At 39.4% G+C, this 25692-nt stretch overlaps 1 protein-coding gene across 4 annotated transcripts in view; it reads right to left on the bottom strand.

Annotated features, from left to right (window-relative positions):
* The window catches only part of FNDC3A (fibronectin type III domain containing 3A), a 111232-nt gene that overhangs the window by 19076 nt on the left and 66464 nt on the right, over positions 1 to 25692 (bottom strand). For all 4 annotated transcript variants that reach the window (XM_058045423.1, XM_058045422.1, XM_058045424.1 and 1 more), the window contains 10 exons: positions 25218 to 25455; positions 22482 to 22754; positions 20342 to 20400; positions 14561 to 14718; positions 13333 to 13392; positions 9246 to 9384; positions 8743 to 8796; positions 8007 to 8131; positions 4615 to 4789; positions 3923 to 4009 (listed from right to left, as the gene is read on the bottom strand). In XM_058045423.1, the coding sequence (XP_057901406.1) occupies positions 3923 to 4009; positions 4615 to 4789; positions 8007 to 8131; positions 8743 to 8796; positions 9246 to 9384; positions 13333 to 13392; positions 14561 to 14718; positions 20342 to 20400; positions 22482 to 22754; positions 25218 to 25455 (1368 nt within the window). The remainder of the gene's footprint in view (positions 1 to 3922; positions 4010 to 4614; positions 4790 to 8006; positions 8132 to 8742; positions 8797 to 9245; positions 9385 to 13332; positions 13393 to 14560; positions 14719 to 20341; positions 20401 to 22481; positions 22755 to 25217; positions 25456 to 25692) is intronic.

The raw sequence follows: 25692 nt of genomic DNA, 5'->3' as shown, positions 1-25692 counted from the left end.
GAGTTCAGAAGAGGGTCAGCATGATGATCAGAGGATTAGAGAACCTGACATTGGTAAAAAGCTTTGTTTTATTCTGCCTGAGTAAAATGAAGTTTTATTGGGAAGGATCTAATCACAGCCTTCCAACATCTAAGAGACATTTACAGAAAAGATGAAGACATTGCCTTCCAAAGGATCTGTAATGACAGGACAAGAGCCAGCAGACACAAAGTGTGTTAGAGGAAATTCTAGCTGGATATAAGAAATTAATTACCATTAGAACAGACAGCCCAAAGAAGTGGCTGAATCATCCTTGCTGGAGTAGTGAAATCTCAGCTCAACAGGGCTGGGACAGGGTTGAACTGCCTAAGATACGGCCTGGCTTTCTACACAAATTTGACCTAGATGATCACTAAGAGTCCCTTCCAACCTAGACTTTTTTGTGATTCTAGGAAAACAAATTCTTGTTACTCTTTACTTTCTAGTTTAGTTTAGTAAAAAGCTAAACCACCTAGGAAAAAATAAAAAAGGGGAAAAGAAAGAGGTTTTTTCAGCTTTTATATCTGTTTTAAAAATGAGCAGAATCTAAATGATAGCAGTGATGTTAGGAGACTGAGAAGAGGAAATGCAAGCTAACATGTCTCTCAGACATTAAGTCTCCCAATACAGTTTACAGGATTAATAATCATCTGGTTGTCTTTGTGCCCTTACAAATCAATTTAAACAGGCAGTTAGCATTTACGTATTATAATAAGGTTTCCAATGGTTATAAAGCTTCTTTCAAAAGCCTTAAGGAATATTACTACTAATTAAGTCTTTCCTCTGTATAATAAAAATTAAAGACCTCATCAACATAACATTTGCTTCTCCTTTATGTTCCATGAATGCGTGAACAGACTTCTGTTTATTGTTTTGCTAATAAAAATAGGGTATAAACACTGGAGTTTATTTTAATGAGAAACTTAGGATGTTTAAGTAACTATACATTTACTAGTTATGAGTATAAATCATGTGTAGTATTACTTTCAAAGGAAGACTATGTTCATGTCCTGCAAAAGCTAGTTTCAAGAGAAGTAGCTACTCTTTAGTTCATGTGTAGCCATAATAGTGCTAGAAACATACTGTATATTTGAAATTATTTAAATACTAAGTTATGCAAAAATCCCAACAAAATCATATTCAGAAGTGCAAAATATCATCTGAAAAGGAGTACTTACATGCTTTAGTGTTAACTCAAAAGAAATCAACCAACGCTTAAACTATTGCCACTCATATTGCAAAGAGAAGCTGTTCTTCAACAGTTCCCAATTTTTCCTTAAGTATTTTACTTAGTATTCTTCCTTAGTATTTTAGGTGTATGTGTGACAACAGCTATCAATATTTTTCACTTGCAGACAGATGAGGTTATTCTGACTCTGCCTCAAATTCCACCAGAAGAAGTGCAAATTGAATATTAGGAAAAATTGCTTCACAGGAAGAGCAGTCAATCATTGGCAAGGCTGCCCAGGGAAGTGGTTGAGTCATCACCCCTGGAAGTATTTTAAAGATGTGCAGATATGTTGCTTAGGGACGTGGCTTAGTGCTGGGTTTAAGAGTTGGACTTGATCTTACAGGTCTTCCTCAACCTAAATGATTCTGCAATTCATACTGTCAGACATGTCTTTAGCTTTGTTCCAAAACCCAAGCAACTACTCAAGAGTAACTGAGAACATAGAATAGCCCAGGCTGGGAGGGACCTGAAAGATCATCTGGTTAAACCCTTCAGGGGGAAGTGAGCCTAGATGAGATTATCTAATACACTCTCCAGTCACATTTTGAAATCATCCAGCAGTGGGGATTCCACTACATTTCTAGGGAGATTGTTCTAGTGATTACAACTCACTGTGGAAAATTTCTTTCCTCTACCAAGATGAAATCCCTTCCAGTGCACCTTGCAACTCCTGCCCCTTGCCATCTCAAGGGGGCTTCCTGTGAAGGGAGAACCTCTCTCTCTCTGTAGGTCAGGCTTTAGGTACTGGCAAACTGTGATGAGGCCCCTCTCAGCCTTCTCCAATGAGAAAATATGTAATTCCTTTAGACTTTCATTAAAGGGCAGGTTCTCCAGCCCTTTTACAATTTTTGTGACTCTCCTTTGGACCAACTCCCACTCTGCCTGTCTTTTTGCGAATTGTGCGGATCAGAACTGGACACAGTTCTCCAGATGTGATCTGACACAAGCTGAATACAGGGAGGATCTCCTATCTCTGCTAGCAATGCCACTATTGAGTCAGACCAGGATCCAGTTTGCCTGAAGGTCCCTTTCAGCAAGGTTGCTCCAAGCCTATAGCGGGCTCCTTCGTTATTCCAGCCTGGGTGCAGAACTTGGCACTTGTCTTTGTTGAACTTCATACTGTTTTTGCTACCTCACTCTTCTAGCCTGTCCAGGTGTTTCTGTAAGATAGCTCTGCCTTCTGATGTGTTCATCTGACCACTCTGTGTGGTGTCACCAGAAAACTTGGTGAGGGTGCTTTCAATCCCCTCCTCAAGATCAGTTGTGAAAATGAACAGCATGGGGCCTCCTATCCCTAGGAGCTCCTAATTCAGACAGGCTGCCAGACTGACTAGAAACCATTGATCACCACCCTCTGAGTGTGGCCTGTTGGCCAGTTTTCTATTCACCTCACATACCACCTATCCAGTTTGTGTCTTGCCAATTTGGCCAGGGAGAAGGCTGTAGGAAACTGCTGAATGCTGGCTGAAGTTCAGGTAAAGAACATCCACTGATCTCCTTGGACCAACTGGAAGTGTTACCTTGATGTAGAACATGATCAGTCTAGTCAGCCATCATTTACATTTGGTGTAGGCTATTCCCAACTGCCTGCTTTGTCTGGTTTGTAGTATTTCCTAGGAAGACTTTTCCGTTTATTTTCCAGGGACTGAAGTAAGATTAATGGGTCTGTAGCTCCCTGGGTCCTCTTTTGGGTCCCTCTTGTAGATGGGGGGTATTACATTTGCCCTCTTTCAGACACAAGGGATATCCCTTGACCTGCACAACTTTTCAAATGTTATAGATAGGAGTCTTGCAGCAATGTCAGACACTTTTCTTCAGATCCAGATACAGACTGTGCCCTTCCAAGACAGCAAACTCCAGCTTTGTCACAGCTACCTTATCCTGTGATCTGGGGTCCAGTTATGCTGGTAAGGCAGAGGCAAAGAAGGTACTGAGAACTTCTGCTTTTTTGGCATTATTAGTAACTTGCCTCTTTGCCTTGTTTAGGAATGGCCTCTGTATGTATTCCTTGAGCTTCTACTTCTCACATATCTGAAGAAGCATTTTATGTCGTTCTTGTTATCTTCGGCCAATTTCAGTTCTAGTTGACCCTAAGCTTTCTTTACTTCAACTCTGGCTGTCCTGGCAAAGTTCTTGTAGTCCTTGGTGGCTATTTGATCCCCTTCCTAGGGCCAGTATGCTTCTTTCTACCTTTTAACCACACCCAAAAGCTCATAGTTTGGCCAGAATTCCTCCCAAACTAAAAGTTCAGCCCTCAAGCTTATTAGAACAGGCTCTGCACCACAGTAATATGGATGACTTCCTAACAATTTTTTTTTAATCAAGGCTGCTCCCTACCCAAACACCTCCATTGTGTTTACTATCAAAGAACCCATAGCTACAATAAGTAATATCACCCATGGACATGAAACAAATCAGCCAAATAAAAACCCCTGGCTGTTAAGAACATGTACTTTTAACTTGGAATTTCAAGACACCTGCAACTGTGTTATACCCTTGCAGAGGTTCGTATTGCTTCAGCAGAAAAAATAATCAGGTGTTCAGCCAACAGTTTTAAGAGATTGAAATTGTGAGAAACTGGCATCAAATTCTGTTTTCCTTAAAAAAGGCCCTCCCCACTTCTGAGTCAATCTCAAACTTGTCTGGTGCCCAAACATATGAAAAAAATCTTACCCTAAATTTATATTTTGTACTACGCCTCAAATTCTTCACCGTGTAGGTAAGATCATCACCATCATATTTTGGCTTGAAACCATATCCCTGCAGAATTAAAGAGGATTATTTGAAACATTATCTTTGCACACCAGAGGATCTAACACACTTCATACAAATAAATTACTGTTTCAAACTGTAATTATTATCCTTCTCTGACAAAATAATAAGAGCGCCTTCATTGTGCAAACACAATTTTTTTTTAAAGCAGTGCAAATTCATTAACCATTTTCCAATCAGGAGAGGACTAAACATCACTAAGAAAGACATATACAGTGCCACTGGAAATTTTACCTAACACTTTCAAAGGGTAGAACAGTACTGATTTTAAAGCAAATGTTGTTAGTCTGAAATGAATCTAGAGGGACCATACTTCATGATGCAATTGCTTTGCTCCAGCTCTTACAGGGCTTAACTTGCACACATTGATTCACAAAGTTATAACCAATTTAAAAGTCTTTGCTGAAACGGGGCTTAATAACACTAAACACAATTAAAAGAAGAAAGCTAGGTGGCCTGGCCACAGCAATGACAAGTCATTAGCTTAATTTCAGAAAATACAATTCCTTGTAGAATATTCTAGCAAAAATAATCATTGCTACACTAATACAATAATGTATCAAATATAGTGAGAATAAGTATTCTAAACTTACTGAGTTCTCATCCTCCATCTCTAATATATATGAGATTCCTTCATCTGATGGTGTTCCTGAGGGTTTTGTCCATTGAAGGGATAACCAAGTAACTCCAGCATTAATCAGCAAAGGACTTGCTGGTGTGGTTGGGGCAGTGCCTGAGGTATGATACAGGACTTCTTCACTAAAATCACTGTTTAAAACAGACAGTATGTAAACTAACTAGACACAATAATTATTAGCTGAAAACCAAAATTCTTACTAAACACAGCTATGACAGTTTCTTGGAGATATGCACAATGGAAATTGCAAGCTCTTACATGTAAACAACTTAACTTGCCCATGAGTCTGTCAGTAACAAAATATCTGAACAATGTAAACATGTTCATAATTGAAAGATTCCTTTGTATGATATAATTAAAATGTTTTGCTAACCAAAACGTTTTGCTTTTTCATATTAACTCAGTATTCTAAAACACTAAAGCTCTATATGAATAATATAATAACACCACAGTGTCCTTCCTTTTCAAAGTGAAAACATGAAGGCATAAAAACATTTAGGCAATACTTCAAAACAAACTTTGCTGATGTGTTCTGAGCTTACTATGGTTTCTCTAGAGATCCATAAAATAATAGAACAGTCTCATTCAGTGGTGAGCTACTTTTAGAGATGATAAAAATGAAAGTCTTATTGCAGAAAAAGAAGTAGAGTGTATACCTGTAAATCTCCTGACACAACTGCTACCCTTATCTGATTGAGATTAGAATCACCTTGTGGTGAAAATACAAACAAATTACATATAAAGAGCTACTGTGAAACAGGGGGATGCAAAAGTCAGTGAACAGGTAGCATGCTTGCCCAGACAGCCTGACATGCATCCAGCTAGACTAAAAAGGCCCACCTGCTCTCAGCTGGCTTTGCTGCTTCACATCACATCTGAAGAATCACAAGCCTAAAGCCAGTCTAGTTTTTTTAACCATATGAAACTAATTTAAAAGATGTAATTTTAATCTAAAATTTAAAGATTACCTAAGTGACTATCAGGAAGCCCTGAAAATAAAACCCTCAGTATAGCTTAAACAAAGATACCAGTAAACTATCTCGTGTTTTGAACCCCACTTGCTTGAAAAATCTCTATAAAAAGATAACTCAATTTCAATTTCTCTCTTACTCAACCTATATTATAGTGATGCACATGTTATCATTTTGGTCTGCACTGAGGTATTTTTTGGCATTTAAAGGAAAAAAATCTTACAGACAGCATATTATCAAGAGTGTTGACAGCACAGAAAACAAACATATTGTCTGTGAGGACTGCCCAAGAGATGTGCAGCAAGAAGGGAAAAAGTAAAAAAGACAAGAGAAAACTTCCAAATTTGTGGGAACAGTAGTTTATTTTCTTGTAAGAAGTCACAAGCAAGAAAATTTCTGGAATGGAAATCAGGTGATACCTACAATATATTTACTAAAAAAATTAAAATTTTATAGGGAGCCTGAAGAAGCATGAAGAGGTTAGATACAAGTAGTATGTGTAGCTCTTTTCAAAACAAACTATTGAAGGAGTCACCTTACAAGTAGATATAAGGTAAAAAACCCCACATCTTAAAAATATTTCATCTCTAAACTTGCTTGAACCACTCCAAAATACACCAAAATGAACTAAGTGTTCCAGCCATAGCCATATTTGAGTAACTATTAAACAATTCCCTCAGAAGTACACTACTATCTCTGAAAAAAAATTTTATTTTTCCAGTTTTCTTTAACCATTATTTCATGTAGGTTAGAATTAAATTTAAACATTATTAACTTAGAGATAAATAATCTGTTCTTCTTGGTAAAATTATTTAGACAAAATTCTGTCTCCAGATGCCTAATGTTCTCAACACTCTTCATAAGGGATAAACAGGCACTCTACACTAATAAATATTATTTCAAGAGACTTCTTAATTAAATAATACCACAAAGACAATAAAGCACATCTTCACAAGGCTATGAAATACTGATTTAAAAATCTATTCAGTGTGATTAGTTTAAGAAGGGTACTTAACCAATCAGTGTCTTCAAAGCTTACGCTGGAAGAATCTGTAATATGTGCAGCTATTCCTACAGGGTACAGCTACACTCAGATGTAAAAGGGGAACAGGAAGAGAGCCCAAGCATTGGACCCTGCTTAACTGCCAGCTCCCTCCCTGTCTTTATTTTTAACAGTTCCAACTGAACCTCAACAAGACAAAGTCCAGGAGCAACAAGAGGATAATTAATTCCAGGAACATCATCCAGAAGGCAGTAACGTAATAAAGACTACTGGAGCACACCAAAAGTCATTCTAGTCCACTACAGTGTCCTCTGACAGCAGCACAAAGCAGGTACTTAAGAAAAGACATAGGAACGGGCACCTTATGCAATGCATTCCCTGAGTACTCTCCAAAGCCTCCCTACACATGCTTCAGATCCTCTGAACCAGCTGTGTTTTTCACATACAAAATAGTCTGCAGCAAATCCCTTCTGCCCTGCATGAATTATGACCCTAGTCTGCCCCCCTACTCTTTACACTGTCCTTTAACACTGGCCAATCAGGCACTGGCCAATTCAAGCACCTCCTTCTGCCAGATAAAGGATACACAGCACACATCCTCTATTTCATGCTATAAGACCACTTTAGTGAGCTGCAGCACAGTGTTCATAATATTTGAATTTATAAAAGAAACACAAAAAGCAATTTTGATGGTGAGAGAAGCTCCATTTTTATGCCCCCACAGGAGCTCAAGGTCCAAGTGCTACTAGGTAGCATGGACACACCAGGAGTCTGCTGTAAAGGAGACGAGCTCTGGCAGTGTGATTGTTAGCCAGATGCATCTACTTTGCCTGATGACCAAGAAGCCCACTCAAGAACTAATGCACCCAGAAATGCAAGCATAATTTCACAAAACATTTTTTTCCGAAGTTCTTACTTATATTCTCCACTGAAGTTGCATGTCATTAATTCAAAAATTCAAAATAAAGTTTGGTGCTCTATAACATCTGAAAAGTAGTAATTAAAAGCATGAACCACATATCCCAAGCATTGATAATAAGGGCTAGAACTCCCAAAGAATTCTTTGATATGGTAATGTCATATTCCATTTCCCAGGGTAACAGGAGACTAACAGACAGATGAGGGGACAATATCCAATAGCACAAAGGCTATCTGCAAAAAGAATAATCCAATCACATACTGTGATTTAACTAAGCAGTTGGACTAGATGATCACTCTAGGTCTCTTCCAACTGAAATATTATATATTTTATATTCCTTTTCAGACCATTTGGACAAAAGACCTTTTTCTTTAAATGCCACCACATGTTTTTCCTAAAGTAGCACACACATGGATGCATATGCTTTCCATATTTAGGTATGTAATAGCATTTACCTCATTCCCATGTCATTTTTGGCTGCTAGCCTAAAGGTGTACCCCATTGCTGGTGATAGTTTAGTGATCCTGTACTGCTTCTGTTGACCGTAATAACACTGGCAAAACTCTCCATTTCCTTTTCCCTAAAAAGTAATAAGTTAATCATATTATTGACCTTAATACATATGCATCCATCAATTAAAGTATATACAAACATGAAATAAAATCCTTTTCTGAAATTAAATATAACTCAAGAATCTCCATATGGTGAGGCAGCAGCATATGAAACTTTGTATTAAATTAGCAGTTTTTTTCCTTCCTTTCCATTTCCCAGCTCCTTGGGGCTGAAAGAATAAAAGCTATGAAGATACTGCACCTCTACCATCTCAGGATAGCTGTCCAGGTAGAGACTGCAAGATCATTGCAGGGCCATAGTTGACCCACCCACTTATTAAAAAAGAAAGACTGCTACAAGAGAATGACCCTTCCATGTCAGCTCTTGAATATGGTATTGGACTATGAGTCAAAAAGCCACTATTAAGAATGGCAGAATCATGCAATTAAGATACTTTTATTTTATATCCCTCGAAAAAAATCACTGAGTAACTGTATTTTAATAATTGCTTCAGGAATTACATTATTGTCACATGCCTCTAATCAGAAATCTTAATTTTCCCATAACTTAATGTGCACAGTCACATACAGCTGCTTAAAAAAATAGAAGACTAAAAATACAATAGAATAACTTGCTTACTTCATCCCATTCTAAAAGGTAATTGTGGATTTTGGAACCATTATCACAAGATGCCTGTAACAGGAAAACAGGGAAATTAGAATTCTAACTCGATACAAGACCTCTTATAATGCATGTATGGATCAAACCATAAGAAGAACAGTGAAAGACAAGTAATGCTCCCCTTATACAATTGTTTCGCTTGCTAAGACATTCCTAGTTTAGTCGCCATACAACAAATGCCTGTTCCATGTTTATGGTTTTTTTCCTAATTTAGTCCTTAAAATGCATTGGGTACTGCACTCAGTAATTTTAACTTGAAAGACTCCTGCTTTTCTGTGAATTCTTCTCTTTTTACTCAAGCCCACACTTAACCCAGTAAATCTATCTCCAATCAGGGAATTGTGACTCAATAAGTTTGACAAAAATTTTCAGTTTCAATAAACGGGTATTTTATTGATAAATCCACAACAATTCTGATGAGTTTAAAGTATTTCTTTTAAAGGCTGTAAAGCAATCCTTACCTTCCACTGAAGAGTAAGAGAATTTTTGGTCCGATTAGTTATCCTGGGCAGATTTGGAGCATCAGGTTCACAACTTGCTGTGGTAAAACTCTCTGTTTCTGAAGGGCTCCCCTTTACACAGTTGCATTCTACTTGGACTCTAAAGAAAGAGGGTCAATGACATTTTGCTTCAAAATCTGTATAGTTTCCAAAGAAAACCAAGCATTTGAAATTAAGTTGCTGCCTTGCTGCTTCATTATTAAAATATCACCATTATAAATAAATAACTGGGGGAAACATCTTGGTCAAAAAAGGCAATAAGAAAGAAAAGAGTCCTTTACTTCGGATGTACATCATTACCATTGGTTGGCTTTAGTCTCACAATTATATTTGAAATATGTCTGTTATTAGCTGTACTTTGGTTGGAAAATAATGGCAGCATTTTGCAGGCTCATTATCTGTTGTAGAGACATAAACTTATATTATGAATAATTCTTCTGCAAGTGCTTTCGTCAGATGAGCACAACGACACTGTTGATGTATTTTCAGAGTATCCTCTGCACTCAAATAAGTGTCCTGCTGAGTGTGTTCACCTTGTCCTTTCCTTTAGTAAGGCTATGAATTAGCTCTCCACATACTTCAAGAGTGAATTTTGCTTCTGTCTCACAGAGAAATGGCTTGTTTTTCAACAGGCTTGTCTCCGAAAGGAAATACATGACGATTGTCTGGTCTGCCCCTGTCCCCCAAGCTGTGCAGCTGTCTTGCCTCTTCTTTGGGTCAATGGCACATTACTTTCTTCTTATTCATCTGTTCCTTTGGAAAAAAACCCAAAACAAAACTCTCCAAGAAACCCATTCCTCTGATTACCAATGTAAGATCTGAGTTGCCAGCTTAAGAAGATACAAAAATCCCGATAAATTTTTGATGCATGAACAGCAAATCACAGTAAATTTGACTTTATAGATTTCACAAACAGAGAGAAGACATTCAAACAGTGACTAAAGCTGAACACAAAGTTGTTTGTGCTTGTATACAATTGATACAATTGCAAGACATAACTGCAATATGTCAGTTATCTTGGTGGTTGAGTCGTTCCAGTCTTTGTTGATTTTCTGCAGTGTTCATACTGGCAGAATTCTGTTTAGGAAGAGCTTGGATGGCCAAGCCACTGATTCTCATGTTCTGTCTACAAACAACCAGAATTAAGCAAGAAAAAATATGAATGCAGCCTGATAGAAGACCACTTAAAAAAAAGTAATTCTAGGCACTGACCCTAATGCTCCACGAATTTTCGACTTCAACTTTGTTGGATAAAATATACCCAAAAACACTAAAAACAGGAACAAAATCACAGGTAAACACTTTCATAGGAAAGAGCTTAGAGCCAACTTACCATTCATCCTTCTCCCGACCTTGTGCTCTAGGCAATATAGGGGCTCAAATTAAATGAGGGGTGTGATAAAAACAGAACAACCCTCTTCTGCTTTAAGTCTGACAAGCAAGACAACACACTAGGAAACAGTTTTGGGAGATGTAGACCCCTTCATACCTTCAAGTGGGAACCTAGCTCTCCCACTTGAGCAAATGTCAAAAAGGCTATTGTACAAGGCAAATCCTACCCTAAATTCGATGTGGAAGGAGGCAGAACATTGTTAACTGGGACCCTTCTGTTCCCTGTGCTTCCTGCTAGCTGCCTCTAAATTGCTTGCCTTGATCAGTACACAGGGATCCTGGGGTTCTCCACACAGTCAAGAGAGGCAGGACATTCAGTCATGCCTAAGAAGGTACTCTGCACTTGCCATTATCTCCTGAAAAGGCACTTCTTTTAAGGAGGCCTTCATTTCTGCCTTCACAATGTTATTTCTTTGTAAACTGCTGTATTCACACTATTTTTTTTTCAACCAAGAATCACAGAGTAGTTTGGGCTGGAAGGGACCTTTAAAGGTCAACTTGTCCAAACTCCCCTGCAATAAACAGAAACATCTTTAACGAGATCAGGCTGCTTAGAGCCCTGCCCAATCTCTCCCTGAACAGTTTTCAGGGATGGGGCATACACCATCTCTGGGCGAGCTGTTCCAGTCTTTTACCACCCTCAGTGCAAAAAATTTCTTCCATATATCTAGTCTAAATCTACCCTCTTTTAGTTCTAAACTATTATCTCTTGTGCTATCACAACAGGCCCTACTAAAAAGTCTGTCTCCATCTTTCTTACAGGCCCCCTTTAAGTACTGAGATTTCTCCAGGCTGAACAACTTTTGTGGCCCTCCTCCAGAGCTACTCTAGCAGGTGACCATCCTTCTCATGACGGGGATCCCAGAGCTAAACACGGGACTCTGGGTGGAGAGCAGAAGGGCAGAACCACCTCCCTCACCCTGCTGGCCATGCTCTTTTTGATGCTGCCCAGGACACAACTGGCTTTTTGCAAGCGCACATTTTCAGGTCATGCCCAGCTCTCTATCCACCAGTACCACCACATCCTTCTTGGCAGGGCTGCTCTCAATTCCTTCATCCTGCAGCCTGTGTTGATACCAGGGCTGCCCAGACCCAAGGGCAGCACCTTGCACTTGGCCTTGTTGAACCTCATGAGGTTCCCGTGGCCTCATTGCTCAAGCTTGTCCAGGTCTCTCTGGATGGCATCCCATCCTCCAGGTGTGTCAACTGCACCACTTGGTGGCTGACACTGCAACTGCTTGGTGTTTTCTGCTGGAAGCTCACTCAATCCCACTGTCCATGTCACTGATGAAGATATTCAAGAGTACCAGTCCAAGACAGGCCCCTGTGGGACACCACTTGTCACTAATCTCCATCTGAACATTGGACCATTGACCACTATTCTGTGAATGTGACTGACCAAACAATTCCTCATCCACTGTGAAGGATACTGTGTGGGACTATCTCAAAGGTCTTAGAGAAGTCCAGAGAGCTAACATCTGCAGACTCCTTGTCCATTGAATACAAGTCACTTGTTCATAGGCCACTTGGTTCTTCAGGCAGGACTTGCCCTTGGTGAAGCTGTGCCGGCTGTCCCGAATCACCTCCTTGTCCTTCATGTGCCTCAGCATGGCTTTTAGAAGGATCTGTTCCATGATCTTCCCACACACAGAAGTGAGGCTGACAGGTTGGTAGTTCCCACAGTCTTCCTTCCTAACCTTTAAAAAAATTGGTGCAGAGTTTTCCTTTTTCAAGGCACACAGGACTTCACCTGGTTGCCATGATGGAGAGTGGCTTGGCAACTACATTAGCTAAGTCCCTCAGGACTCTGGGATGAATCTCATCTGATGCAGACTTATGCAGGATCCTCAGATGGTCTCAAACCTGATCTTCTCTCACTGTGGAAGGGACTTTCCTCCCTCAGTCCCTGTCCTGCTGCCCATCCACTGGAGAGGTGTGAGAAAAGTTGCCAGTGAAGACAAAGGCAAAAAGGTGAAGTACCTCAGCCTCTTCCTCATTCCTAGTTACCAGTTTTCCAGTTGTGTTTCCAGTTGTGTGAGGATACACTTTCTCTGACCTTTGTTTCTGGCTGACAAAGCTATAGAAGCCTTGAGTCTTTGCATCCCTTGCCAAGTTCAGCTCCAGATGATCCTCTAATACTTAAAGAAAGAGGGAAGAATTACACCTAACCACATCTTCCCAATCCTCTGCTATTTCTTCTGACCTACTGAAGTAGTCAGTTCTGCTAGAAGGGTAGAATTACACTGAGCTGGGGGCACATTTTGTCATGCATATGGGGTCAGGTTCTCTGATCTCCTGGAGCCAAGCAAAAGAGCAAGATATGACTTTCAGGTGGCCAAGCAGGGAGCATCTTCCAGGGCAAGGTACTTTACTGCTTGTGGAAAACTGAAAAGCAGCATCTATGCCTGGCTCCAAGGACAGAAAAAGGTGACTGTGCTAGCATAAAGAAAAGACCATGAATGTAGGATGAATGTGCACCAATCTTGTCTTATGTTGTCCAAAATGGACTGAGTGGTCAGTGAAGTCAAAAATGTTGATTGTGACTCAAAAGATGGTGAGAAGTTGTTAAGATCATCTCTGGAGACTTAGGCAAATACAAAATGAAACTTCTAAAACATTTCCACTGAATTTAATGAAGAGAAAGTGAGATACTCACTTTGCATGGTAATCAGTTGCTGGCCTGAGATCATTTACAGTAACTTTATTTTCTTCTCCACTGGAAAGAGATACAAGTTTGTTTTAAAATCTGTTTCAGAATTCCACACATTTATAAAAAAGACATGTATCATCTTACTCAACATACCTTCTATGAAATGTATTTGCTACGAGTTTGTCTTTTGCTAAATACAGCAATGTGTAAATGCATTTATCTCTGAATTTTAGAGGTTTCTTGTGTTATTCCTGTTCTTTTGCTCCCGTGGTTTCGAGGCACTTTTTTGTTTCTTGCTTTCTAAAGAGTAGCAATCATTTTCTTCTTTCCTTAGTAAGACAAGCTGCATGTGCATGCTTGTATGCTATTACTCAAAAAAAACACCTGAAGTACTGGAGCACATAGCAGCTCAGTCCAGCCTGGCAAAAACTATGATCTAAAACTGCACCTGACTGCACACACCTACTTGTTAGAGCCCAGGAAACAAAAAAGGCACCAAAATAAGATCTGTTAGTCTGCTTTTGTTGACATCACCTTATCTTAGCAAAGATAATTTCTCTGCTGCTAGTTTCTTGGATAGGGATACTCAACTTTCAACTGCATGAAATCCATGGAGGGTGACTAAGATAAAACTAGCTAGATACACAGGTTTAAAACTGTTAGAGAACTCTATACACTTAATTCTATATTTTACTGTCATATTTCTCCAAACTGCAAAAAACTGACTGAAAACCATTGTGTTAGGAATGAAACAATTGAAGAGTTTTGTTTGCTCTGCTGCTGCTATGAGCTGAGTTCTGTGTGAATTTGCTTTTTTAATATCATAAGACTGTCTCCTATCAAGATCAATTTTAGTGAAGGGAAGGATAACCTTACTGGGAGGAGGAGCATGTGTTGACATAAAAAGTAACAAATACAGTTTATTTTTCTTACTACTTGTATGCCTCACTATGTGAGAACTCAGGGGTGTCTAGTGCAGCTGGTTGAAATACAGCAAAATTGGCACTAAAATATGCCTCCAACATGTAAGAACAAAACCTTTACATTCCAGTTGATGGCAGAGACTTCAGTATGAATGAAACAAATTCTACTGAAAAAAGTAGCTAATTTCAAACCAGAAGTTTCACAAAACTCCTGATTATTTAACTTTCTGGACAACAAGCAGATTTTTAATGAGGTTTTAAGCCACATATTTCAATGCAGCAGTGACTAAATAAAAATAGCCAACACCTACATGTACACAGTTTTGTACTTTCCATCTTTTCCAGTACTTGAAATCATCACTTCATAAGTATAAACCTCTGGTGTGTCATTCTTGTCTGTGTCTTCCCCAGTATCACTGGATGGAGGGGACCACATCAGCAGCGCTGTTCTTGCCTGAATATCTGATACCTGTAGAAACACAAAGTTTTGAGATCTCTGCCATTTAAATTCTATTGTATCTAAATGTTACTTTGCAACAAATGATCAAAGAAGAGAAAGCAAAATCACATACTGTTAGCAAATCAGAGTATTTATACTGACACAATAGCTACTAACTAGTTTTTACAGATGAAATCAGGTTGGAAATGCAAGGAATGCAATGAGAAAAATGCAAAGCCAGGCAGGGGGCTGAGGGCAGAGACACCTGTCGGTACATAACGCCACCCAGTGGGCTGCTGAAACAAGGACCAGAGAGTGGGCAGGCACAGGGATGGCAAAGCACATCCCAGGACAGCAGGCACTCCATTAAACCATGCTTCTGGCACCTTTCTCTTGGAAGTGACCAGTACCATGACTTTTTAAACACTTTCTTGTTTCCTATGAAATGCAGGAAGATGAAGGGATGCTCACAAGGTCCCTGTACATACACATAGAGACAATATCCTGAAGAATTTCTGTGGTCATGTTTGCCTGAGCACCCCACCCATTGCAAAAAGGCCTGGATAAGAACAGCTGGTGTGACAGAAATAGCAGTATAACCAGTGTGTGTGACCTCCAACTATCCAACAAGTGGTCCCAGCAGACCAATCATGCTAAAGGGCAATGACCCTCAGGTGGACTAAATGGAAACAGAGAATCACAAGGCGCTCCTGAAACAGAGAAGTCATCAGCTTTAGAAGTGCAGAGGTAGCATGAAAACTGGTAATGGGAGAGGTGGGTAAGAGATGCTGGAGAGGAACAGAGCCATGATCAAAATCTGGCCTAACAGTGTGAGAAATTGCCCTGCCAAGCACTGCTGTCTCCATCCAGGTCTGATGGATACTGTGCACCCCAGCTGGTGCAACAGCATTTTAAGGCACAGCAGGCATGGATTTGCAGCTCAGGTGAGTGCATGTGATGTGGTGGAGAGCCTTCTCAATGGCTTGTGGATTGGCAGACTGTAGAGAACAACAGATTCTAGGGAACAATGCAGTCACACACAAAGCTGTTGACGCAGCCATGTCTTCCAAAGGAGATACATGACTAGGGGCACCCATACTCCCAAAAGAGTGAGCACTGTCTGAAACCCATGTGTGCTGCAAGGGGCTGAGGATGCTCGTATGCTTGAAGGTGAGTGCACAGGTACATGCAGGTTTAGGATCTGCTATGGAAGAATGCCTAGAAATTTGTGGCTGTTCATAAGTATTGCACATCTGCTATTGTGGTTTATATGTTGCACCCTCCTGCTGTTTCCAATAACTTATAAGAGAACTCAAAACACATTTCATTACATGAAATTACTAGTTTTACAATATGATCATAGTGTATGTCTATTTTGGGAATAATTGCTTTTGAAAATCTATTACCAGAGTATCAGAATCAAAAAGCTATCTTCACAACTGGTGCTCTCAAATTGCTACAATGTACTAAAACTAAACTGAATAGGTCAGCTTCAAGAACGAAGCAGAGAGGACATGACTTATTGACAGCAAACAGAAAGGAAGAAAAATCACACTATGTGAGCCTCAATGTCTTGGAAATAACTAAACCGTTATGCACTAGCAGAACTGTACATGATATCCTAAAAGGGATCAAATGTTGGTATGACTAAACACTGAAGTTTCTCTTTAAAATCTGATAAGAAAAATTCCACTACTATCTTGATGCAATCACCAACTAGATTAACACTATCTATAAGTGCTGCAGTAAAATTCTAGCATTTCTGGAAGTCTCTGGAGTTGTGGGAAGCATCTGAAAAAGCTCCCTCCTGGACAATCTTTACCCCACCCTCCTGAGTTGCAGCAAGTGGCAGGAGATCCTGAGGGAAAGAAATTCTCCCTCAGGTTCTCCAAGGACCTACTACTTCAGGACTATTAGATTTATTTTAAGATGATCTGTTCCTAGGTTTAGCTACTTTAACAGCTGAATTTTCTCCCTTAGTGTCCAAGCAGTGTCTCTCTTACTACCAGCTAAGCCTACTAATCCTAGCCATCACAGAATTGAACATGGTGGCTAGGATTACCACCATGTAAGGTGGAAATTACACCTTCCCTTCCTTTTGCAGTTGTTTCTCATGCATTTGGAGACTGTCAGCATTTGAGTTTCCCCTCATCTATAAAATCTGCTAATTCTCACCGTTCTCCTTACCTCCTACTGATTGACTTTCTTAGTGCTTTGCCCAGAACAGCCCATCTAACACTTTGCTAATACCAAATTGCCACCTGACAGATTAGATTTCCTTCATACATAGGATATTTTCTACCTCTCTGAGACATAAGGAAAAAATAAGTATTTTTGAAGAGCCAAGATTTAAGATCAGAAGAATCCACTACTATTATGTGCTCTAAGACACTTGGGAGTGGCTTTTTCAAAAAACTTGGCATTACTGATTACTTTGCATGCTTAAGCAAACAGCTGCAATGGATTCTGGTTGCAACTCTGAACACTATGTGCTTCTGCAAAGCAGAGCATAATACTTGGGTCAGGCTCTAGCACTGTGGAAACAAGAGGTGAGCACATCTTCATCAGCAATCCAGTTTGCCAAAGTGAATCTCCTCATTAAATATGATACACATGCCATTTGGGTCAAACAAAAAAAACACTTTTAGCATGTGCCATCTGGACTGCATTCACAGTAACCCAAGATACTTAACTGTGAGTGAGGTGCATCACATGCCATAAGTCCACAAACATACACAGAACCAGAAAATACAATGTTCTCCAAAGGGACTTACATGCTATATAACCAACCCTCAAATTCACAGCTTTTATTGCCTCTTATTACATATATTCAGCCTTCTGCATCATTCTTCATTTGGCTTTTGCCTTTTCAGTCTTCTTTTCTGCTTTTTTATTTGGTTAAGAGACATGACAGCAGGTGAAGACTTTGCTCAAACACCACGGTGCAATCTGCAGAACCACTCCAATTTACATCTGGGTACAAATACTTCAAGACTCCTAAGTAGAAGGCTCATCTGGTGTCAGTATCATGTAATCAACTTGACTTAACACTGCAATGTATGAAAGGATGAGGGATCCATACAGGGGAAAGCTAAAGGAAGTCAGAATCCAACAGGAGTTTGGAGGTAGCAAAATTGATGCATCCCATACTGCATAGAACTGAAAGGTATTTGTGAATGAAAGATCATGACAGAGAACACCACCTGATTTAGATGTGCATCCCTGGACCTGGGCATTGAGACATGGGACAGTTCAGGACAGGTCACAGCCTTCAGCACTGCTCCTGGCTGTCTGGAGTAGGACATGGTGCAATGGACACTGTACTGGACAGCACCCTGTATGATCATCTGATTGTATGGCCACCACCACAGCCAGTACTGCCCGTGCCAGCATGGTTCACCCTGGGAACAGAGTACTGATGATCCATCAGCAACCACAATCCTCATAGTAAGTGCTCCAACCACAACATTAATAAAAAACCTGCAGGAATATTTCTAATGAGAACTACAAGGAGAAGGTGTGAAAAAAACAATGTCCTGGTTCATTTGAGGGAAAGTGAGGAAAACATTTCCTTGATGAAACTGCAGGAGGGTGGCTTGAAATCCTGCAAGGCCCAAGTAGGTAACACAGACTCCTATCACATCAGACTACACTCCCCCAAGCTGCAACATCAGCTAGACTTCCATCCTCTCACAGCCCTGACAGTGCCTTGCCTTCCTAAAGCATAAGCCTCCCCAAGTGCTGAAAGCCTGGCCTTGTGTGCACTCTGAATCTGTAGCAGAGTACCTCTGCCTGTGATGCCTTCTGAGGCCTGCAGAGATCACTCTGGCACACAGCTATGTGCAAGATGTTCAAGCAAGAACACGGTGGGGAGAGGAACCAGGGCGCTTGTCTAAAAGGCACGGGTGGCTGAGGGCAGAAGGAAGTGAAAGAAAACATGGTAAGTACTGGCACTGCTCTGCTTCTTCCTATGTCATCAGCAACACAGCACAAGAACACACCTGTTGATCTGTTCTCACAGTCTCATTCAGAGAGAGTTCAAAGCTCTCCTTGACAATGCAGTCCTTGCTAACATCCCAATTTCAGACAGCTCCCACCTCCCTGCTGCTTAGCCACCAATGACACAGGAGCACTAAAGACATGTGAAACCCATCCTGATACTTGGACACAGCAGGACACCAGGTGTTCAGGACACCAGGTGTTTCTCCATGCAATCCCTGCTCAGTGCTTGGGCAACCACAGAATCACAGAATGGTTGAAGTTGGAAGGGAGCCCTGGAGGTCATCTGCTCCAACTCCCTTGTTTAAGCAGGGCCACGTAAAGCCTGCTGCCCAGAGCTATGTCCAGACAGCTTTTCAGAGTCTCCACAAACTCTCTGGCCAAGTTGTGCCAGAGCTGACATCCTCACAGTATGAAAGTGTTTCCTGATGTTCAGAGGGAACCTCCTGTGTTTCAGTTTAGGCCCACTGCCTCTGGTTCTGACGCTGGGCACACTGAAAAGAGCCTGGCTCCATCCTCTGTGCACTTGCCTTGCAGATATCTATATACATTGATAAGATCCCCTCTGAGCCTTCACTTCTCCAGGCTAAACAGCCCCAGCTCTCTTGGCCTCTCCTCATCAGGCTGTAAAGAAACATATGAAAGAAGAATCAAGACTAGGGCACTAAACTGGGGCGAAGCTGCCTGGAAAGTGAAGGGAAGAAGGTAGGTAGCAGACGACTGGAGGAAGTAGCTGACTGAGTGGACAAACCCATGGCAAGCTCTTCCTGGAGTTTCAGTTGGATGGACTGAATACACTACAATGTGGAACACAGACTGTTTTCACTCAGGCAAGATGGTGGACTCATGACTGTGGTGAAGATTTTTGGAAAAGATGTGCAAATCTTCATAGCGAGGCTGGGACCAGGGAAGGTCCAGACAACGAAAGAAAAAACCACTGGCCTGCTCTAAAATTCAAGAAACTACTGAATTTGGCAACAATGTTTTAAGGAGTATCTACACAAAAATATGCATCAGTTTTATAAACTGAAAATATGTTGGTAAATTTTCAAGTAGGTAGGTCAGAAGTCCACTGCTGACAGTCACCTTCTGTGGGGAATTTTATTTCTCTCTTCCCTGAAGCTGCCAAAAACTCTTAAAAGAGAAATAAGTCATATTTTTTCTCTACTTTTCAAATAAGGTTTTACAAAACCTCATTTTTGGTGATGCTTGCAAAACCTTGCCAGGTATCTCTCATGCCTAGAGATATGTGGCGTGTAAAATTGCTTCCTGAACAGTTAAGACTAAACAAAGTTGCAGGAAATTGAGAACAGATTCTGCAGTATAATATTATGTTAAGCATCATATTCCATTAATCAGCATCATTATGCTACTGGCAATGTTACAATCTCTATGCTTAAAAAAATTCTGTTAAAACTGAGATTCACAGACTAGCCAGGAAGAATTCTGCAGTGTAAGTATCAAGTTAATTTTAGTTTCATAAATGTTAATACGCTAAAAATTGCTTTGGTTGTTTAGTGACTGGAAGTTAAGTGAATTTGCTTTAGTATGGAAAATTAAAGACCCCTTAAACTTAAGAGAAAGAAATGGAGGTGCAACTGTGTAAAATAGCAACAGATATATTCTGATTTTATGGAAAGCTTTTGTTACTTACCACTGGCTTGGCTATATTAGAAAGAAGTGCTTCCAGTGCTTTTGTTTCTTCATCCTTTTCTTAAAAAACAAAATCAAAGCAAAAGAGAAGTACCCATGAATATTGTGCAGTAACTTTACAGTGAAATAGCTCTTCAAATTCAACAATTGCATACAGGAGAAAGCATTTATAAAGTAGAACATCTTGCTAACTTGCATTCATCTAGGACAACATGAAACCAAAAAAGCTTCTGAAGAAGTTGTTAATATAAAACTATTTCTGAAGCCCTTCTGTGCTTTATGGAATACAGACAGCCTGGTTATCATTTATTAATGTATAACTTTAAACCAACTGCTGCTCTGGAGAATTTAAGATCGTGGATATTTCCCACAGATTTCTCTTTGGATGTAGATGCAGTCAGGTTACAGTAGTTTAAATATGTTATTACTCATCAGCTGGAAGCCTACTGGCAACACTGCTGCCCTTTCTCAACTGCAAGGGAAACAATCTAAGGTGTTTTCTGCCCGCTGAAGGTATAGCTGAGCTTTATAAAGGATTTATAGTTTACAGAAAGCATTTTATCTGCTTTTCTCACATAATATTTAAATTTTATTACCCCAACAGTGTAAGTCAACAGGCCACTCAGTTTTGAAGGTGCAGCCAGGCATTTTAAATTCATTTAACTGGCCTTAAACTAAACACAAAAGAAAAACAAAGCCTGACAAAATTCTTCAAAAAACATAGATCAAATCTATTTTGAACTCTCTGTTTCTAAGATGATTTATGCTGTTGACACAAATAAAATGCTTTTCTGACTTGTATGACAACTCTAAGTCACTGCCTTCTGTTGCACAAGCCCAAGTCTCAGTACATAATTTTCCCCAATGTCTCCTAAAATAATTTTGAGGAGTGGACGTTCCCATTTTTCATATAAAATACATCTAAGAAAACACCACCATAATCTTTGTAATGTGTAAACAACAGTACATTTCATCACTTGTGCCTTGTTAAAGTTAGCTCATAGATAAACACCAACAAACAGAAAGTAAACTGAAGCTGAAGAGAAAGTAAACTGCTATTCTGGAACTATAGTGACAAATATTCAGGTTTGGAGCAACAGTTCCCAGCTTCTGATTTTTGGTTGTATCTCAAATGTGACCTTTGGTACTAAGCTTGCCCAGGATATCATCTACACATGTTTTTAAACAGCTCTCACAGGCTGAGATTTCCTGGTTCTGATGAGATGTACTTTCTTCACAATTCATTTTGTTTACAGCAATCTAACATACACTGACACAAAATTATTATCTCAAAGCAAACTTTAGAGAATTGAGAATAATCATGGCTTATTTCCCTTAACATCACCAATTACAGTTCCTTATTCTGAAACACTGTTCCTGGCTGATGACAAGTCTGTGACGTTATGTTCACAATCTGAAGGACTATGGCAGAGACCCCAAAGCTGCATAGTGACACATCACTAGATCTGACAATGACTGTATGACTGAGTGAAGTCAGTCCATCTACGAGATCACAAGCCTTCCAGTGAAATAAAGATATTAATAATAAGTACACTCCCTATGGTGGTGTCTTAGAAAATATGAACAGCCTTTTTCTACAAGGGTCTTTCAACAGTGAGTGGGTAGGGATAGATCAATTTTATGTAACAGCAGTATCTCTTCTACAAAATATTCTCTATCAAGTTGGATATTTTATCAAGTTTGTATATTTTCTGTTTCAGACACTTGATTCTTTCCATGTTTTCTACAGTATTAAGCAGGCCATCAATATTCAGTGATTCCTTAAAATGCAAGCACTCCAAACAAAGCTTTTTGAGATTTTTCTTTAAACAGTGTTGTGAAGTGCGACTCATAATATTTCCTCAAATTTACATGGAGACTTCTGTACCAGTAGTTTTTCTTTTCTTAGGCTCACATTCCCATGTGATGAGCAGGTTGATCACCCTTATCTACACTCTACCTAAGTCAGGGCAATTAGAGGCTGCTACTCAACTTCAAGACTGTCAAAGTGTGGTGTTTTATTTACAAATGTTATGTTCAGCCACTATAATAATAATATCTGATTATTTGTCCAGTCCAGACACTGGACTTGCATCATTTATTATTATGTGTGTATATGCAGTGTTTTTGATAACACCTACCTTCTACTTCTGTATCTGTCTGAGAATTGCTTTTTCCTTTACCCAAAGACTTGCATTTGGTAGAACCTGTGCTTATTCCAGCTGCATCCTGTCCTTTTGTAAGTCCATTAGGTTCACTTGTAGGAGAAGGACATTTCTGAGGAGATGATGGAGGACTGTTTAACTTATCCTTCTGAGTTCCATGTCGATCTTTTAACTTTTTTTGTAATCTTTCATACGTTTTACTAGACCTTTCATCTCTAAAGTTGGATCTTCCATGAGCAGGCAGAGTATCTAAATGAAGGAAGGAAAAACAAACCATTAAGAACCAAATCTAATTTTAAAATCTACCTAAAAATGCTATGTAAAATAAATGTGCACCAATGAGTAAAATGATATCTCTACTCCTATTTGAACACTGAAGTGACCAGCAGGTAAACTGATACACATTAAATGGACTTTACCAATATGTTAGGGAAGAGAGTGTAATCTTTCCCTTCCCCTTATTTTCTCCACTTAAAATTTAATTCTTGAAATGTTTCTATGATCTTCCTTGAGCTGTGAGGTACAGGATGAAGTCTATACAGAAAAAATGTGCTCCTTTACAACACTGGAGGAGGTTTGATCTAATGTTGAATAAAAAAATCCATTAAGTTTTGGAATGCAGCCAGAGTTCGAATACTTTAATGACGCCTCAGCAGGAATCAACAGGGAAAACAACCATAAAAGCGTAGAAACATAGAACCTGTGTTCTGTGGGGCAGTGCAAAGACACTACAACACTGAGGACAGCTTGGCCAGGCCTTACAACAGTAACCACAGGCACTGCTGCAGTAGCACCAAAGTCTCATCTGTAAGTCAGAATTGCCTCTGGAAAAAAGTCAGTACCAGACTACTGACAGCATTAAACTGCAAACTGGTGAACTCCTCTGTCCAGTTTTAACATTTGTATTAATTTCATCTTTATATTTCAAAACACTTTACAGACTAAAGACTTTATATTCCAAGTCTTTCCTCAGTGTAACCCTGCCTATGATAAATGCTGAAAGCTTTAGAAAAATACATCCTTCAAAATCACCATAGAATTTCCTCATTTTTAGGTAAGTTGCCTAAGTCAGTCTGAGGAATATATTATTTGTTATTACTTAAGAGATAAGAAGTACTGAAAACAATGTCAAATAAGAACTTCCTTTCCTTTCAAGGATAAAAAGAAAAAAAATTAGAGAATTTCTCCATTTCTGTTTTTTTTTTTTTTTTTTAAGTCAGCTTAATTCACAGAAAGTTTGACAGAGGACTTCTAGATAAGCTAGTGTCTATTTAGAAATGTGATTTTTCACTACCTTTTGAGAGTTCAGTCCTTGTGTCAGGGAACTACTGTGCTCTATGAATATCTGGTTGTTTTCTGTGGGTTTTTTTTTGTTTGTTTGTTTGGCCTTAAACTTAGATTCCTGAAATAGGAGCCTAAGTGTGGGTTTTGACTTTTGAAAGCTACAGCCAAAGTAAGAGATCCAGAATTAAATATGAAATCTGTAGCAAATAAATAAAAAATTACAGTATTAATACTCAACTTTCCTAAAGCCAAAGGCATTTTTCATATACACTGAAAATAAAGCAAAGAATCTCACTTTATCATTATTTTACATTAGCAGTTTAGCAAATTATCACTGAATTCATATTTAAAGTGATATAACCTGGCAGCAAAAATCTAAAAAAATATTATTCCATTAAGAAGCATCATTTTATGTGTTTAATTATCATACCCCAATTTCTTAATTTAGCAAACTAAAAGCAAACAACTGCCATCTACAAGAAATCAGGAAACAAAACTACAAATAAGCACCTGAAGAGCATCTAGTAATGTACCATTATCGAAGTGCAAAAAGAAATAAAGTACAGAAATCCTAAGAATTCCAGGAAGATCAAACATTGGTATATTCTTATCCTACCACTTTGCTCATCCTAACTATTTAAGCTCAGCAAATTGATGAAGGCCGTTTTTAGCCTATTTTTGTAGCATCACAGAATGTTGAAAATTGTGTTTAACCTCCCTCCTCATAGCTTCTAGCTTTCTCTAGAACTGCTTTCTGACAGTCTTTCAAGGTTGGCACCTGCCTTATCTAAAGAAAAGCAAGTCTACCAGAAATGTAAATATTAATCTAACGAACCAGCCCCTAGTTAGAACACAAATATACTTTGCCTCCAAACCACAGTAAAGGCAGATGTCAACAGCACTACCGAAGATGGCTTTAACCACTTTATTAAATTTAGGTTAGTGGCACCTTATTACTCCAACTGGACTTCAAAGGGACATTCAATTAAATGCATATAGTTTTATGAAAAATGGACCACTTTTTTCCTTAATACTAAGAATTCCTAATTCATGTTTCAAACAGGATGTTTGCAAGACATGAAATCTCAGAACAGTGCTCAGGCATGGATTTAAATGCTGAAACATTTAATACACTATAAACACTTTCTGCATCACTTTGCTGGGAAAATCTGTAGCTTTTACATGCAAGAAGTAATCTCTAAGTTTAGTGGATCACTGAACAGACAACCAAATAAATTAAAAGAACTTCTGGAACAATAGGCTTCAGCCAAATCAAGGCTGGTATTCACATACATTTTTTTACGTATGACTCCCACTGAAGCTGTAAGCCTTGCTTAACAAAGCCCACACAACAACATAGCAGATGCTGGAAACGAGCAGAACATTATTGCCTTTGCCAAAACTTGCACTATTTGATGAGCTACTTACCCACATCCCCATAGACTTGTGAAGTGTGGTACTGTGGAATGTACTGCGTTGCCATGTCACCGGCTCCAGTCACAGGTGAGTATATGTGACGGGGAGGAGGGGGTATCATGGCTGGAAGGGGAAGGAAGCCGGGCAGTGGGGGATGTGGAGGCCTGTGTATCACTGTGTGACCACCAGGGTGAAACTCTGGAGCCTGGGGAACCACCACAACCCTTCGAACACCATTATCCTCAATAACCTGTACAGGGAGAGACACCACGCAAAACAGAAATGACAGTCTGATAAATATGCTTCTATAGATTCTTAAACAAAATCAGGAATAGTAAACTCTTCACATCTGATGAAAATAAAACAGGAAATATCAAGGGGGGAAAAAAAAGGACAGTAAAGAACTATCTATGTTAAGTGTATTAACTGCACAATGCCATTAATTTTCAACATGGTGGGGAAGAAAACTAAAAAAAAAAACCTGACT

This window comes from Melospiza georgiana, chromosome 2 (assembly GCF_028018845.1).
Source record: "Melospiza georgiana isolate bMelGeo1 chromosome 2, bMelGeo1.pri, whole genome shotgun sequence".
Classification (NCBI taxonomy): Eukaryota; Metazoa; Chordata; class Aves; order Passeriformes; family Passerellidae; genus Melospiza; species Melospiza georgiana.
Note: the sequence above shows the minus strand (reverse complement) of the source record. Positions and strands in the feature narration are given on the sequence as shown.